Source organism: Poecilia formosa, unplaced genomic scaffold (assembly GCF_000485575.1).
Source record: "Poecilia formosa unplaced genomic scaffold, Poecilia_formosa-5.1.2 Scaffold93, whole genome shotgun sequence".
Taxonomy (NCBI): Eukaryota; Metazoa; Chordata; class Actinopteri; order Cyprinodontiformes; family Poeciliidae; genus Poecilia; species Poecilia formosa.
Window position 1 is genome coordinate 39,681 of NW_006800032.1, and position 14,884 is coordinate 54,564.

The 14,884-nt window shown below is 39.9% G+C and overlaps 1 protein-coding gene across 1 annotated transcript in view; it reads right to left on the bottom strand.

Annotated features, from left to right (window-relative positions):
* Positions 1-891: 891 nt before the first annotated feature.
* srrm3 (serine/arginine repetitive matrix 3) overlaps positions 892-14,884 on the bottom strand; it is an 85,591-nt gene continuing 71,598 nt past the window's right edge. The window contains exons 10-15 of the mRNA XM_016674286.1: positions 10,276-10,454; positions 6,981-7,000; positions 6,050-6,318; positions 5,196-5,447; positions 4,979-5,104; positions 892-1,378 (exon numbers count right to left, since the gene is read on the bottom strand). Coding sequence (XP_016529772.1) covers positions 1,114-1,378; positions 4,979-5,104; positions 5,196-5,447; positions 6,050-6,318; positions 6,981-7,000; positions 10,276-10,454 — 1,111 coding nt within the window. The 3' untranslated portion in view covers positions 892-1,113. The remainder of the gene's footprint in view (positions 1,379-4,978; positions 5,105-5,195; positions 5,448-6,049; positions 6,319-6,980; positions 7,001-10,275; positions 10,455-14,884) is intronic.

The window sequence follows — 14,884 nt, forward strand, 5'->3', positions numbered from 1 at the left end:
TATGTAAACCAAAACGGTCTCGTTTGATCACATCCTAATGCATGATCCATCTGCATTAGCGACAAAATGTAGAATAAATTAAACATCAAATAAATAAATAAATAATCCAATAAATAAACATATAAACAGGATAAACTCGAGATGAAAACATACGTGTGCCTGGACATAATCTTGCAGTTTTCCTTTAGAGCAGCCCGAGATAAGGCTACAGAGCACTCGCTGATCTTTGAAGACGAGGTTTCCGCACACACACACACACACACGCACACACACACACACACACACACACACACACACACACGCACACACACACACACACACACACACACGCACGCACACACGCACACACACACACATACAGATTAGTAGAAAGAACATGGTTACGGGAGGAGAGTAAAAGTACGTAATACACACCTCCCTTCACACACTCAATGGCACCCTTCTCAGTTTGTAAATCCTCTTCCAGGAGAATCTTTTACCGCAGTAACATGCTAAACACACCTGCTTAAGCTAAATGGAATATACAGTGCATAGTTTACAAAGCCAGAACTTATCAGAGTTTAAATCTATACAGGCATATCTATACAATAAAAGTTATAATCATAAAAAAGTTGTTTTTTTGTTCCCTCATTCATCTGTCAAGTTCTCCTTTGTTCTAACTTTTGTTGATCTCTGCTATTCAATGAGAAGACGGGTTTGAAGGGATGAGCACAGGGGAAAAAAACATCTGGAAGGTTTCCTTTTGGTAGGCTTTGTTTTCTATTTAGCTCCTGTTTGTTTTATTTTTTTAGAATATATGTTTCTCTATATTCACGAAGAATGTGTTTGTTTACCAACTCCCTTCTGGTGGCGGAGGATGAGACGGAAAGTGCTAACTGATGGTGCGATTTGTTCCTTGGGCTCAGTCAATGACTTTTTTTTTTTCTTTTGACGTGTGGAAATTGTTTTGTCTGTGTGATACATGATCGGAGACGGTTCGATCCAAACGAATGTGCCGTAATAAAATACATTGTGTCTTTGTTCGGGCTCTGTTCTGGAGACAGTGTTGTCCCTGATGGAGGAGTTTGGACTCTCTGGAGGGAAGACGCGCCACGTCCCTCTGCCTGCCGGCGTTCAGAAGCCCGGGCTGTCGTAGCTGCTGCGGCTGTAGTAGCTGTGGTGGCTGCGGGAGCGGCTCCTGCTTCGGCTCCAGCTCCGGCTGCGGCTTTTGCTGCGACTCCGGCTCCAGTTGCGGCTCCGGCTGTGGCTCTGGCTTCTGGTGCGGCTGTAGCTGCTGTAGCTGCTGTAGCTGCGGCTGCGGCTGGACCGGGACGGGCTGCTGTCGTAGCTCGACGACGACGGACTGGGCCGGTAGTACGGGATCGGCCGCTTCCGAGCGCTGGTGCGGAGGGGAGGAGGGGCGGGGACAGAGACGTCAGACAAAGACAGCAGTGTGACAAGTTAGAATGAGGGAGGTGTTAGGATATTAAGATGATCAGGCTGTTATCTGCGACGTGATGCTTTAGAGACAAGATCAGCAAGTCAAAGTTAGACCCCAGAAGCGGTAAACGAGTGCAATTTCTAGAAGAGATGAGCTTTGTGGGTTATAAAAAGCCGATCATCCACACACTCAGCAGCAGGAAAATGCATCGTGTTAGTTAAAGCTTGAATAGATCGAGTTGTTAATTGATTTCCTGTAAGGTAATCAGCTGTTATCGCCCCAAAGAACCGCCTGTCTGTCTCCATCACCCAAACAGATCAACACCACGGGACGGATAAATGCTACCAAGGGGACACACAACATGTCTGCCCCTCCATTTCATTCCAGCAGAACTGTGGAGTTCATTTTAGTTACAGGTGGAGCATTCACTCCTGACTCAAACGATCCGATCGGAAACTGGAAATGCTGATAACACTTTTCAGTGTGGAAGTTCTTACTGAAGCTTGACGACTTAAAGCGGTCTGTTTTTAAATATCAGGTTCTTTAAGACGCTTTTAGAGTTGTAATAGGGTTGTTGATAGGCTGTTATGTTAAAACAAGGATGAACATAACATTGTTTTTTTTTCATTCCAGCTTCAAATTTGTTTTGACAGAAAATGCAGACAGCGTTCTGTATTATCTGGTAAGCACACACACAGTCCAGTTAGTTATGCTAATTGGGCTAGTAGTGCTAACATGTACTAAAGCAGCTTACAATGTCAATTTAGTAATTATTTTGTATTTTTTATAAAATAAAATCTCCTTTTAACTGCACATGTATGATATGATGTCAGGCATTTTCAATAAAATATTTGACTAATTATTGTACTGTCAATAATAACTAAAATAATTACATTTTCAATTAAAGCCAGATTGTTTTTTTTTGTTTGTTGTTTTTATTTATTTATTATATTGTAAATGTAGTTCCTCACAATATTCCAGAAGATCTGAAATATTTAACTGCACAGAATCTTTGGTTGGTGCATATCCGAATTAGACATGGATGTTTGCTGAACAGGGTTCAGACTAACATTCGTTTGCAGTTTATTAATGTGAAAATATTGCAACAAATAGCTAACAGAATGAACTCAGAAGCATTTTCAACTGTTTTTAATTGCCTGTCGTTTTATATTAACTCCTGAGTTTGACAACATTACACATTTATGGGAAAAGTCCAGGCAGTTCTGTGGTTTGAAGGAGTTTATGTCGGGTCAGAAGATTTTAAGAGGAATCATAAAATAAACGTTCAACAGAACCTTCATCTTCTGAGTAAATAGACCTTGATAGCATTTTAATGTTTGCGTCCCTGCGCTGCAGCATTAGTGCGTGATGTCAGTGGGGTGTAGCGTCAGAACCGAACTGTGAGTTTCAGAGATGTGATGAAGAAAAAGAGGAAGGACAAAGAAAAAAAAAATAAAAATACAAGATGAGTCCAGGTTTACTCAGGGGAGCTCTGATGGTTTGATGTTCAGCTGAGCTTCAGGGGTCAGACTAGCAGGGCTCTGCTGCACAGCAACTGTTACCAGGGCAACAAGCCTGCGGCATTTGAATTCAGCAGCATCCCGTTGTCTCCGTGCAAGGACCTTTAGGACTGAAGCAAACATGACAAGGTACACTCATTTCACTCATTAAGTCCGTTAACGCTTTCACATGAACAGGGAGAGAAACAGCAAAGTGGATTTAACAGAAGTGGGGGAATCTTCCTTTCTTCCTGCACAAATAACCGATTACAAGAAACGATACAATAAGTAGGACTTATGAGAATGAACAAAAGAATACTTTAAAGCAGTGGTTTCCAAACATTTTCTGCGCCCCCCATGGATTACAAATGGCTGTTTGGTTGAAACGATGCGTGTGGGGGGGGGGAGGTGGCATCGACTTCTTTGGGGGCAAAATGAATGTACGTAGCTGAAAATAGACACCAACATCGGTAGCCTACAAGGTACTTGTTAAGCTAAAGGTTCTGTATTGATATTAGCTAGTCATCCTTTAGCTAACATTACCTGCATCCAACAGCTTTACTCAACTCAGTCGGTTAGTTTGGAGGGAAAAACTGTGAAAAGTTCTTTGCGTTTTGCTGGTTTGCTGCCGTGATTCTAACACAAACCTACGTAGCTCCACACAGCAGCAGCAGGTCTCCTTCACAGGTGGAAACCCAGCGCGAGCGTCGTAGCACTCATGTTGCGTTTAAAGGCGGCTCGGAAAAACAGGTTACAACATGTTAACAACGGATTAAACAGTTTTAACTGCTGATAAAAGTGACAGAGGACACAAATATGGGAAGTGTGGAAGCCTCTACTGTATCAAATTGACATAGGAATAACAGAGAGTTGGGCATTCTAAGGTAAAAATCCAGCGCATACAGTGTTCATGTTTTTGTTTTATTTTTTCATCCAGACGGCTTCCCGCGCCCCCCCTGCAATGACACGGCGCCCCCCCTAGGGGGCGCGCCCCACAGTTTGGGAACCTCTGCTTTAAAGTGAAGAAGAAACCAAACGTATGGCAGATGAAAACTATGCCAAACATGTTTTTCTCAGTAAAAACATTTCTAATGTTCCTATTGGGATGAAATTCACGGAAAATCTCTGCAATCAAATTGAACCAAGAACTCAACATTGATCCATAAATTATGTGTAACAAATTGTAATCACATAGAAAAAATTATAGTACGAATGAGGAAAAGGCATAGAAACCCAAGAAATCAGCTGAAGTCTGTCGGTATTCAGAAACCAATCCTGCTGCTATGTGCAAATCAACATTAGCCAGTTTAATTTTAACTGGTGACCTATGAAAAGTTTTCTCATTACCAAAGTATTACATAGAGTGGTATGTTTGGTGAGGTAAAAGAAAAAACTCCTACTGTTGCAAAACATACTGACCACTGTGGCTACAGCTGCGTTTCTAAACCTCTCAATGCCCCAATCTGCACTGCTGGGAAAACACAGTTTCACCATAAACCGGTGGTCTCAAACCAGAGTTTGTTTTTTTCCCTGATGTGGCATCTGGAAAAAAACTATGCATACATTAAATACATATTTTGGTTCAGTCAGTCCTGAAGCAGTTGGTCTATTTTTTAATTCAGTTCAATTCATTTGTATTTATATAGCGCTAATTCACAACAAAGGTCGTCTCAAAAAAAAAATAAAACTTTCAATTCAATCATACTTACATTCTGATTGATCAAATAGCTCAGTATGATAAATTAGGGTCTCAAAAGTTTCTAAGGACCCGTCAGATTGAATCATTCACTCCTCCTGGACATAGTTTACAGTCTTTCCTTTCTATTTGTATAATTAGGCAAGGTGTCTGATCTATGCCATCCATATCCACTAAAGATTAACCTGAAATATTATGTTAAAAAGTCCAAGTTTCCTCCTAATTCCTTTTGCATGGCGTCTCTTGAAGCTGTTGAACACACTGGACATTTTAACACATGAGCAGGACATTTTATTTAACGGCTGTGCATGTTGTTGTTTGATAGAAACCAGGATGTTTACTCTGGTGATAAGAAGGCGTTACCTGGTGATCCTCCGAGCCTCCATGAAGCTGGGCGAATCCCTCCTTCTCTTCCTGATGGGTGAGTAGCTGCGCGAGCGGCGCCGAGCTCGGCTGTCGGTGTCGGAGCGGTTGGCGCTGTCCTTTTCTCTGCATGACAGACAGTCGGCCGTCAGAGCGGCAGCAGCGAAACGAATCTAGACGGCGAGTCCTTGGTCCCGACGGGCCCGCTGGGTCTCACCTGGAGACGTTCTGTCTGCTGTGCGGGGACTTGACCTTGCCGGTGCCCTTGTCTCTGGAGGCCGAGCGCGAGGACGAGCGGCCGCTGCTCCAGGAGCTGCTGCGCTGCCGGAGGTTGGCTTTGCTCCGAGACTCGTCGTTCTTCCTACTCGACACGTGTGAGTGGCGTCCCGGAGACACCGACGGGCTCTTGTGGTGCGCCGGACCGCGGTTAGAGCGGTTGTGACGCTTGGAGGAGTGGCCACCTTTTGTCCTGAGGGAAAATGCAACAATTTAATTAATTTTTTTTTTTTGGGTTTATGAATGTAAATATGTATTCTGTTTTGTTGACTTTTGTGTCTGAAATAAAATCAATAAATCAAATGAAACACACAATCGACACTTTTTAGCCACAATGCAACCAGCAGATCGATCCAAAAATGTAAATGGTTTTTCTCCTTTTTAACTTGTGCATTGTTTTCTTGTAAAAAGCATAAAAAAACAATATATTTACCATAATAAAATGCAAATGAGAAATTTTCCAAAGAAAAAAATAAAGTTACATTTTTGTAGTTTATGTAGTCCCTCATTTATCTTAAATAAAATTAGACATACATTTTCGGGCATATTTTTCACAGAAAATGTCATTTTTCAACCCTTCATTAACAGTTGTTTATGCTGCACGTCCATTCCCCCCCACAGATCTATTCCATTAAGTTGTGAAAGTTTCTATCCTGGATACTTCATTTTAAAATCAAGACAATTAGGAAATTATGAAAATGCATAACTCTGTTCACTTCTTTCCAGAATGCAACAGATTTTAACAACCCTGCGGAAGGAAGGCTGATCAGTGAGAGAAGCGAGAAAACGACTCGCCTTCGCTGATGACGGGACGTCCTCCCTTTGTGAGCGTGCTTGTGCTGGGAGTGGGCCGAGTCGCTGCTGTGATCGGGGGAGTGGGAGCTCCTTCTCTGGCCGCTTCTCCTCCCTGACGTCTGAGTTAAGGAGCTCCCGACAGCTGCAATCTTGCCATCCACACTCCCAGCCTCTTCGGCTTGGTTCCTGCTGGGGGCGCTGTGGAGCTTTTGCTCTTTTAGTAAAGTGGACTGGATGCCTGCAGAGCTTGCATTCAGCAGACGCAGCTTCTGCAGAGAAATTATGACCAACAAAGGAAAAAAAAAGAAGAAGAAGAAAAAAAGAAATAGGACAAAAATAGCATCAGAAAGTTTTCAGGCTGGTGATAAAGAGCTACGGTTTACTTGCCAAAAGAAGGTAAACATCTAAAAGAAAAAAGATCTAGGTTTTCTCCATATGGCTTATAGATAGTCCTCTATGGTGCAGCGCATGCAATACTTGACATGCAAAACCATAATGAGTTGGAAAAAAAATAAATAAGAATCGCAAAAACAAACAAAAGAACTAGGAAGAGAGAGGGAATAAAGAAAAAGTGAACCAAGTAAGTTTTAGAGCAGAGGCAGAAAGTACAGAGCTACAGATTCTGGAGAATAGAAAGAGGACTTCTTCAGTTTTTTTTAAAGTTTTTTTAGTAATGGCTAAAAAAATAAAAATGAAACAAAACAGGAAGAGAAGACAACTTGACGAAACATCACAGAAATGGAAGGAACAAAATAAAGATCACAATTATTGAATCAGTTGAATCAGAAAACAAACTGACTGCTACTCAATTTTCTCTGTGTGTTTCCTGAGAACATTTGCTGAGATGTGAACAGCGACCCATTTTCTTTCTTTTTTTTTTTTTTTTAATGGTTACTCTTGTTTAACTCCCTTCTGGTTAACATCCACTTACCAATAAAGTGGTATTCCCTCCTTTAGTAGGTAAGGTATGAAGAAAAGGGAAAAGTGGGGCAACATAAGTGCATCATTAGATTCACAAAATGCAAGAGAAAAAGACACAAAACCCTTCCCTGCCAGTGACTCATGAGACAATGCATGGAAATCAAGAGAAAAGAACTGAAAAGCAAAGAGGAGAAACCACAATGTGCAGGGAGTCCCTCACACAGAGCGTAAATCCTCCGGACCCTGGCGCTTTCCTAAAAATCCCGCAGCAGCCGCCTGGTTCAAAGGTGAAATAAGACTCTCTCTCTCTCTCTCTCTCTCTCTCTGTCTACAGAGGACCTGAAATGTTTGGACGTTACCTACTTCAGCATCTGGGCTCATGAAGCCCCTTAAACCAGGACTTTAATTCTTACAAAAACAGCCGTCTTTATTTCCAGAGAGCTGCTCCAGCAGAAAGCTGCAGAGCATTTCATCCAAGATTGCTGGAGCTGGCAAACCTCCATTGTAGTGATAGAAGAGTAAAAATGAAACCTTTTTCATTGAAAAGCAGTTCTTAAAATAAAAAAAAAGGTTGCAATACACTGTTTACAAGGGTAAGGCTGGTTTTATTACATAAAGTTCTGCAAAAGTATCCAAAGACCTTCCACATTGTGTCATATCACAAACATAAACAGTATTATTTGCTTTATGCGACAGACTAACACCAAGTAGTGCACATAAAATGATTTTCGGCGGCTGATCAGATCAACATGTTTATGGTGTTTCCTACATGACTTATTGAAAACTGCTTGTCTGTTTCTCTACTTGCTCTGTTTTTGTAGTTTGAGTAGATGAGCAGGTCTTAGCCAACTTGCCATGTAGTGCAGCATATTACTTTAAAATATTACAAATGCAGAAACGAGCATAATAGTTTGTATGCTTGTGTATTTGTCATGTTTTCCTCTTAAATTTCAGGATGACCGCTGTTTTCCAAAATGGCTGCCGTTTTTTAACCTTTTAAAGTAATTATTGGCATAAAAATGTTACCTATTTTCACAACTTGGATAAACTTTATGCAACATTATATGTTTTTGACTTTGGCCGTGATATTCATACAACTTTAAATTAATAAAGTTACTGAGCGACAGTCATCTTCATGCTTAGCATTAGCTTCCACTCATTTCTTATATGTTTAACAGATTAGCATTAGCAGAGCTACGTTTCTTGTCGGTTAGCTGTGACCACCACTAGTAATATCAACTACTTATTTTAGTGCAAATATATAATATTCTTCACTATAACCATAAAGCAAACAGAGAGCAATAAAATATATTTAATTTATATGGTTCAAAATGTGCATAACCATGTGTCGTTTGGCACCAAACACATTCATTTAGTTCCAGGACAACCACGGTGTCCGTCTTGAAAAGTTGTCTAGCAACAAAAATAACAACATAATTATTTTTTATGGGTCCAATTATGCATAATTTGACACTGAAAGTATTTATCTGTGATAACTGTGGCGGCCATTTTGAAATTTTCAGTGGCAAATTTTTTTTTTCTTGCTTTCCCTTCTACTTTACAGTCATACACTATGATAGACCCAAACATTCGTATAATACACTGAAGTTTGTGGCTGTAATATGACAAAATGTGGGAAAACTTATTTATTTATTTTCATGTGAACAAACCCATTGAAAGAACCAAAACGAACAAATAATCCATCATGTTAAACCAGTCTGAAAGACATATGTCCAAACTAAAGCACCTATTAGCTGCTGTTTATCCGTGTTACCTTATGAACAATGGTTCTTTCCATCAAACACATCTCGAACTTTCTTCACTAGAAACTCTGATGATGTTTTGGTTGTTTTGGTGTTTGCTAATAACAATAGAGATGCTAATATCAGGCTTCAGCACTGATACCAACGTCAGTTTGTCTGTAGCTTGATACTCTGTGAAGGTAGTTCATGAAAGTCAGATCCTGTATTTAAGTACAGATTTCTTTCCTACTGCCATCAATATTATTTTACAGGTAAAATATTAATGTTCATATCATTTATTTAATAACCAGATTGAAATCATCTAGTAACAAAAGACCTTTATCAAATAAAAGTTTAACAAAAATGACATAAATAACTCTTCTTTAAGTAACTGGTGTCCTGAAAAAGCCTGTTTTGAATTTGAAGGTTTTGTTCAGAGACAGTATTTGTGTTTGCGGTGCTATGGGGTCACAGCCATTAGACTTTTATTATCTTAATTTTTATTGTCATCACAATAATGCCACAAAATATCGCAATAAAATGCAACCCCACACCCCTGTGAAGATTAATCCCAAACAATACTATGAGTTTTTAAAAGAATTTTCTTAAAATGTACTTTGTGGGAAAAAAATATTTTACCAACAAGGACTATTATGGCTTTGAAAAAAAAAAAAAAATCTGGAGCTTCTTTAAGGGCTGAAAGCATCAGAGGATCCATAGGGACCAACTAAGAAACACAAACATTAGTTTTGGTCTTTTCAACGGATTTGTTCGTCGGAGGAAACAAAACGTCGATGTCGACATTATCCTTTAAACAGTGTCTCGTGTTTTAAGCTTTCAGCAACAATAAAACCTAGATTAGAGATTCACGAGGGCGCTTAGGAACTACAACTCTTAATGCACTCTGCTATTAAGAAAAAAAAAAGATAGAAAGAGAGCAAACCTCCAAAGTGTGTTTCATATAAAAGCAAATTTAGCAGGATCTTCAGCATGCATTATCAACGGACTGAACAGCTCAGTAAAACTAAAGATAGGACAAAAAGCACCGACTGATTGCTGCAGAAAGAGAAGCCGTTCTCCACGGGAGAGAAGACAACTAAGCGGCGTAGTCAGAAAATATGCAACCACTGGTGATTGTGATGGCGGTCAGAAACTGTCGTAAATAAATAAATAAATAACTAAAAAAATCAATATGGAGGAACTCAAAAGACGAATGTACTAACTCACCAACAAACAGAGAAATGCCAGACAAACAGAATGCATTCTACCAAAAACAGAAAGTAAAGTAAAGTAAAGCAATGGGACCTGGAAGATAAGAGCGGGATAGTGGACGTCTGGATGAGGTTAAGGAGTAAAGAGAAAAACCAGAGCTCTATGTAATCCAATCTCTCACGAGTCAAATCATAATTGATGAAGTCAGACTGATTTAGTTAGAGATCATTGGTCAACAACAGAAAGAAAGAGGAAGAGAAAGAGAGAGAAACATTGACGTCACTCAGGCTAGGGTGCTTGTCACATTCTCATCTGCATAAAGATCACGTGCGTAGGCAAAGCGTTACCTACCTTCCATTTCAACCAGTGACACGTATGCAATATCAACAAAAAAAAGGAAAGAAAGAAAAAAAGAAAAAAAAAAGGGGAGAAAGGAATGTTCTCCGCAGCGAAATGGGAAAAAGACAATGACCTCTTTTAGTATCACAGCTACATATTTGAGTCCAGAGACTGAGGAGGAATAAAACAAAACAAAAAGTCAAAAGAAAATAAAGGAAAAAAAAATAAAATAAAAAAGAAGAATCCAGATGGAATTCAAAAGCAAACTAAAATCAGAAACAAAGAATGAAACTAGAGACTACATGATTTGCTGTCTTTTTCGCTTGTACAAATGCAGCCATATTTGTATCAAAACAGGGGAGGACAGAGGGACAGAGTTAATTAGATTAGTGGAGCGAGGAGGAGGAGGAGGAGGAGGAGGAGGGCATGCAGAGCTGGCTGATGTGAAAGAGATGTGGGAAGAAAAATAACGAGTGAGACGTGAGTCACGCTGGACGCAGATGAACAGGTAGCAGAGGATGAGAAGGAGGAGGAGGAGGAGGAAGTCACTGCGAAGATGGACAAACTAAAGAGTCAGCACATTTCAAAGGGACCCCAGTCACATTTTGGCCCCGGGGGCTCCTCCAGCAGCAGCAGCAGTGAGCCAGATCAGGATGTTTTAGATGCTGGCCCAGCTCCATTACAAAAACCCTTTTTAGCATTTAATATGTTTAAAACTATAAGCAGGACTGCAGCAACAAAGAGCAACATGCTCTCCAAAGCTTACACCTCAAATGGCTTGGGTCCCTTTTTAACATCATCACTCGTGTTAATAAAGGTATTAGATGCCAAAGTTATTTGAGGCTGTGTTGATTTATTTATTTATTTATTGTTTTTTTTTTTATATATATACTCCTTAATAAGGAGGGAAAACAGAAGTGGCTCCTTTTCAGACCCGTCCGTCCACCAAGCAGGAGGCAGAACGCCGTGGGGAAACGGGGAGAAGCAGGAGCAAACGGGTTGCTAGTCCCTTCGCAAATTAACAGTGTTGTCTTTGAAAACGCGGTGTCATAAAGCACTTCTTAGAAAATTATAAATTATTTGTGAATCTCTGTGGGTTCAGTCTGCTGGTCTGATCAGAAATTAACCCTCTAGTGCCCCCCTGTGGCTGGGAAAGTGTCACACACCCAGCTTCCGTAAGAGGACAATGTGAGGCTCACATTTCATCTACCAAGCTAAAAAAAAAAAAGCCAATCTGCTTGCATGTTTCCTGTAAGGTCGTCCTTGATGTGATGTCATATTTCACCAGATTATGGGCTGCATGTCTGCCTGAACCACCAGCTGCAGAGTTTAAACAAAAAGAATCCATTTCGCCTAATGATTCGTCTCATTTCCACTTTGCAAGCATTTCAAAAACATTGTAGCAATAAAACTTATTTTTGTGCCTCTACCCATCCATCTTTCTATTTACCTTTGGCTCCTATATGTAACCAGTTTTGCACACATAGACACTGGCACTTTTGCCCGTACTTTTTACAAAATGGCTCAAATTTAAAGTCAAACCACTAGTTCTTAGCTGTATTTCAGTCTGGACTTTGACTTTTTTTCCACATCGTTTTCCAACATAACATCCTAAAGAAGACAATGTATCTGTCTTACTTTTGCAAGCGCCTTATGCTGGTTTTCATTTTATTTTAAGTCCTCCAACTGTGTCTATTTGTCAAAAATGAGAAGTTTTCTTTTTCAAAACATCTGATGGTAAAAATGGCTCTTTGCACAGCAAAGGCTTCCGTTACCTGATCGGACCAAATTCTAATAAAATGCGTCAGAAGTTTGTGGTTGTAATGTGACAAAATATGAGAAATTGTCAAGTGTATTTCTTGCTATTTGTTGCAGAATCTCTTATTTGAAAATGTTTTGGGTTTCTCATAAAGGGAGGAGCGACTGATGAGCAGTTCTATTTGTTAGCTGCTTCTCCAAGTTCTGCCTCCTGCATGGTGGGTAGACGGCTCCAAAGGGACACAAACTGTGCTGATGGAGAACCAAAGAATCACACAGCTTCAGCAATAAAAAAAAATATTTAAAAGAAAATCAAACATTGGTTAGATGAAGAATCTGTCGTTTCAGTCAGACACTGTAGCTTTTTTTTTAAACTCTTCTAACTCTCGGCTGTGTTACATAGTGGCAGCATCAGATTATCTATTAAAGATGCTGCCAGAAAAATCGTGGCCAAATCACATGCTCCTCTCTTACTCCATCCCCACTTCTTTAGAGACTTTTCAACGCATGAATTAGAAAGCGACCGGCACCTGCCACCTTTTGGAAACGTGCACACTGAAATGGTGAGGCGCAGTAGCGGTAAGGAGGAGCATGTGCTTAACGCCTGGCGGAGCTGTCGGATGCCTGGAAGAGAAGAGGAACTATCTCCTTTAGAGGAAAGACAACTGCATTGACAAGAAGAAACTATGACACGTACCCAGTTAACCTACTTGATCCAGTTCCAAAGCATATGAGCGCTTTTTACATAGACAAGACAAGAGAGATTTGGGCATTTATTCACGGGCAAATATTATGTAAACCAAGAAGGGGGAAGAAAACATAAAAACAGCAATGAATGAAACAAGCAGAGAGAGGAAGAGGGAGGGCGGGGGGAACAGGGATCAGATGAGACCTTTTAGACACATGCAAGCTGGAGTAGAAAAACGGGGATTTCAGCTCTCAGGACGAAGTGTTTACAGTGCGTGCAGCCAAGTTTAGAGACATTTTCATCAAAGAAATGGTATTTCACCATCAGCTGCTGTTGGATCCCCCCTGCGACTGAGCCCTTTTAAATTCATTCCCACGTCTCCTGGGAGCCCGCTGCAGCTTTAATGATCCGTTTATAGGAGGGAGGTGGTTTTCAGAAATGAATGCAGGAGTTTAGAGCTCATTGGAGGAAACAAACGAGGACCGGTTGTCTGATACGTGACTCTTTACGCTTTAGGAGCATTCTGTGCATATTTGTTTTGTTTCACACAAGCTTTGCATTTACTGTGTCACATCTGAATAGAAAATACAAAATGTATTTTTCCTCCTGCAGATTTCTGCTGTTTCATCATCAGACAAACAAGGTTTGATATCAAAAATGAAAAGTAATCACATATATTAACGTCATAAATGATTGAGCAACTATTGCAAACATTCACCACGACGCTTTAGCAAATACAGTTTTTTACATCAATATGAGGGACTTCAACCCACTCCTCTTTGTGGACTGATTTACTTCAGCCATCTTGGAAGGTTTTCATGAATGAATGCCATGAATTGCAGCAAACTGTCCAGATCCTGAGACAGTAACACGTCCCAGACCATCACACCACCCACACCATGTTTTACTGTTGGGGTTTTGCTCCGTTTCTAAAAGAGTTGGTATGTTGGGCTGCTTCTCTTGTCTCGAACTTTAAACTAAATTCTCATATCTTTCTCATAAAATCAATGACAGAACTCAGCATTCAGAGTAGCTATAACTATTCTCAAGTGTAATGTAGCCATAAGCAATGTTTAAAAAATATTTTGTGCCAATAATTGTCAATTTAAAGACCCACTTGTCCACTTTGCCTTCATTTCATCCCTATTGTTTTGCTTTTCTTGGTACTTTTAAACAGCAAAGTTTTATCATCTCCTTGTAATTGTTCAGCAATTTGTCTGAAAGCGTATTTCAAATAAAGTGTTAGCCTCACTGCATTTAGAGAAGTTCAAGACTCAGTGCAAAGAGTGTTTATGTCAGCTGATCTGTAGTTACATTTCCTCCATCTCTCCTTGTCCTTCTCTGTCACATAATTATTTTTTTTTTTTTGCACGCTCTCCTTACTCTTTGAGATCTGCATGTTTTATTTAGTATTTATCTGGGTTTGGGTTCCACAGCAGAAGCAGTACCCCTCATGGATGTGTTTGCTGTTCCCTGTAGTAAAAACATCGGTGAAATGATTCATTTATGAGAGGAAAAAAACTGAGATCTGTCTATAAAAACATATGAACATATAACATATAAACCATAAAAATGATTTACTGTCCCATTCTGCATTATCTGTTTTCTTTTTTTTTTTTTTGTTTATTTGGAAACAGCGTTGTATTTTCAACCATTAAAATATGACACAGCAAATGTTTAACTTGTTTATTTTCCTCCAATATGTTTAAGACAGCAGCTGCTTAATTTAGAGATTATTATTCACCTGTTTATTTGGTGCAATTCGTTCGTGTTTAAATTTACCATCCAGGGTGTCGTACACTAGTGTACTGACGAAAAGCACAGGAATCTTCCATCTCTTTGCTCCCCTACTGTGTCACTGGCAGAACACCGACATAGAAACAAACAAACAAACAAAAAAAAACCCCAAAATCTACCAAAAGAGACAAAAAAATAAAAAATAAAAAAACAACAACATGATGGCAGAAGAGTGAAAGAAACAAAGCAGCAGGAGCAGCAAGTTTCACACATAGGGCCGTCTACATGTCAAAAATATTTGTGTTAATAATCTTCAGACCTTGTTTACATCCCAGAAAAACCTGAGAAAAGTTCACAGCTAAATCTTCCTAATCCTCGCGTCTAGCTGACGAGAGCTGATGTGAACCAACGCGGGAGAGCAAGTCGAGCGCTTTGCAG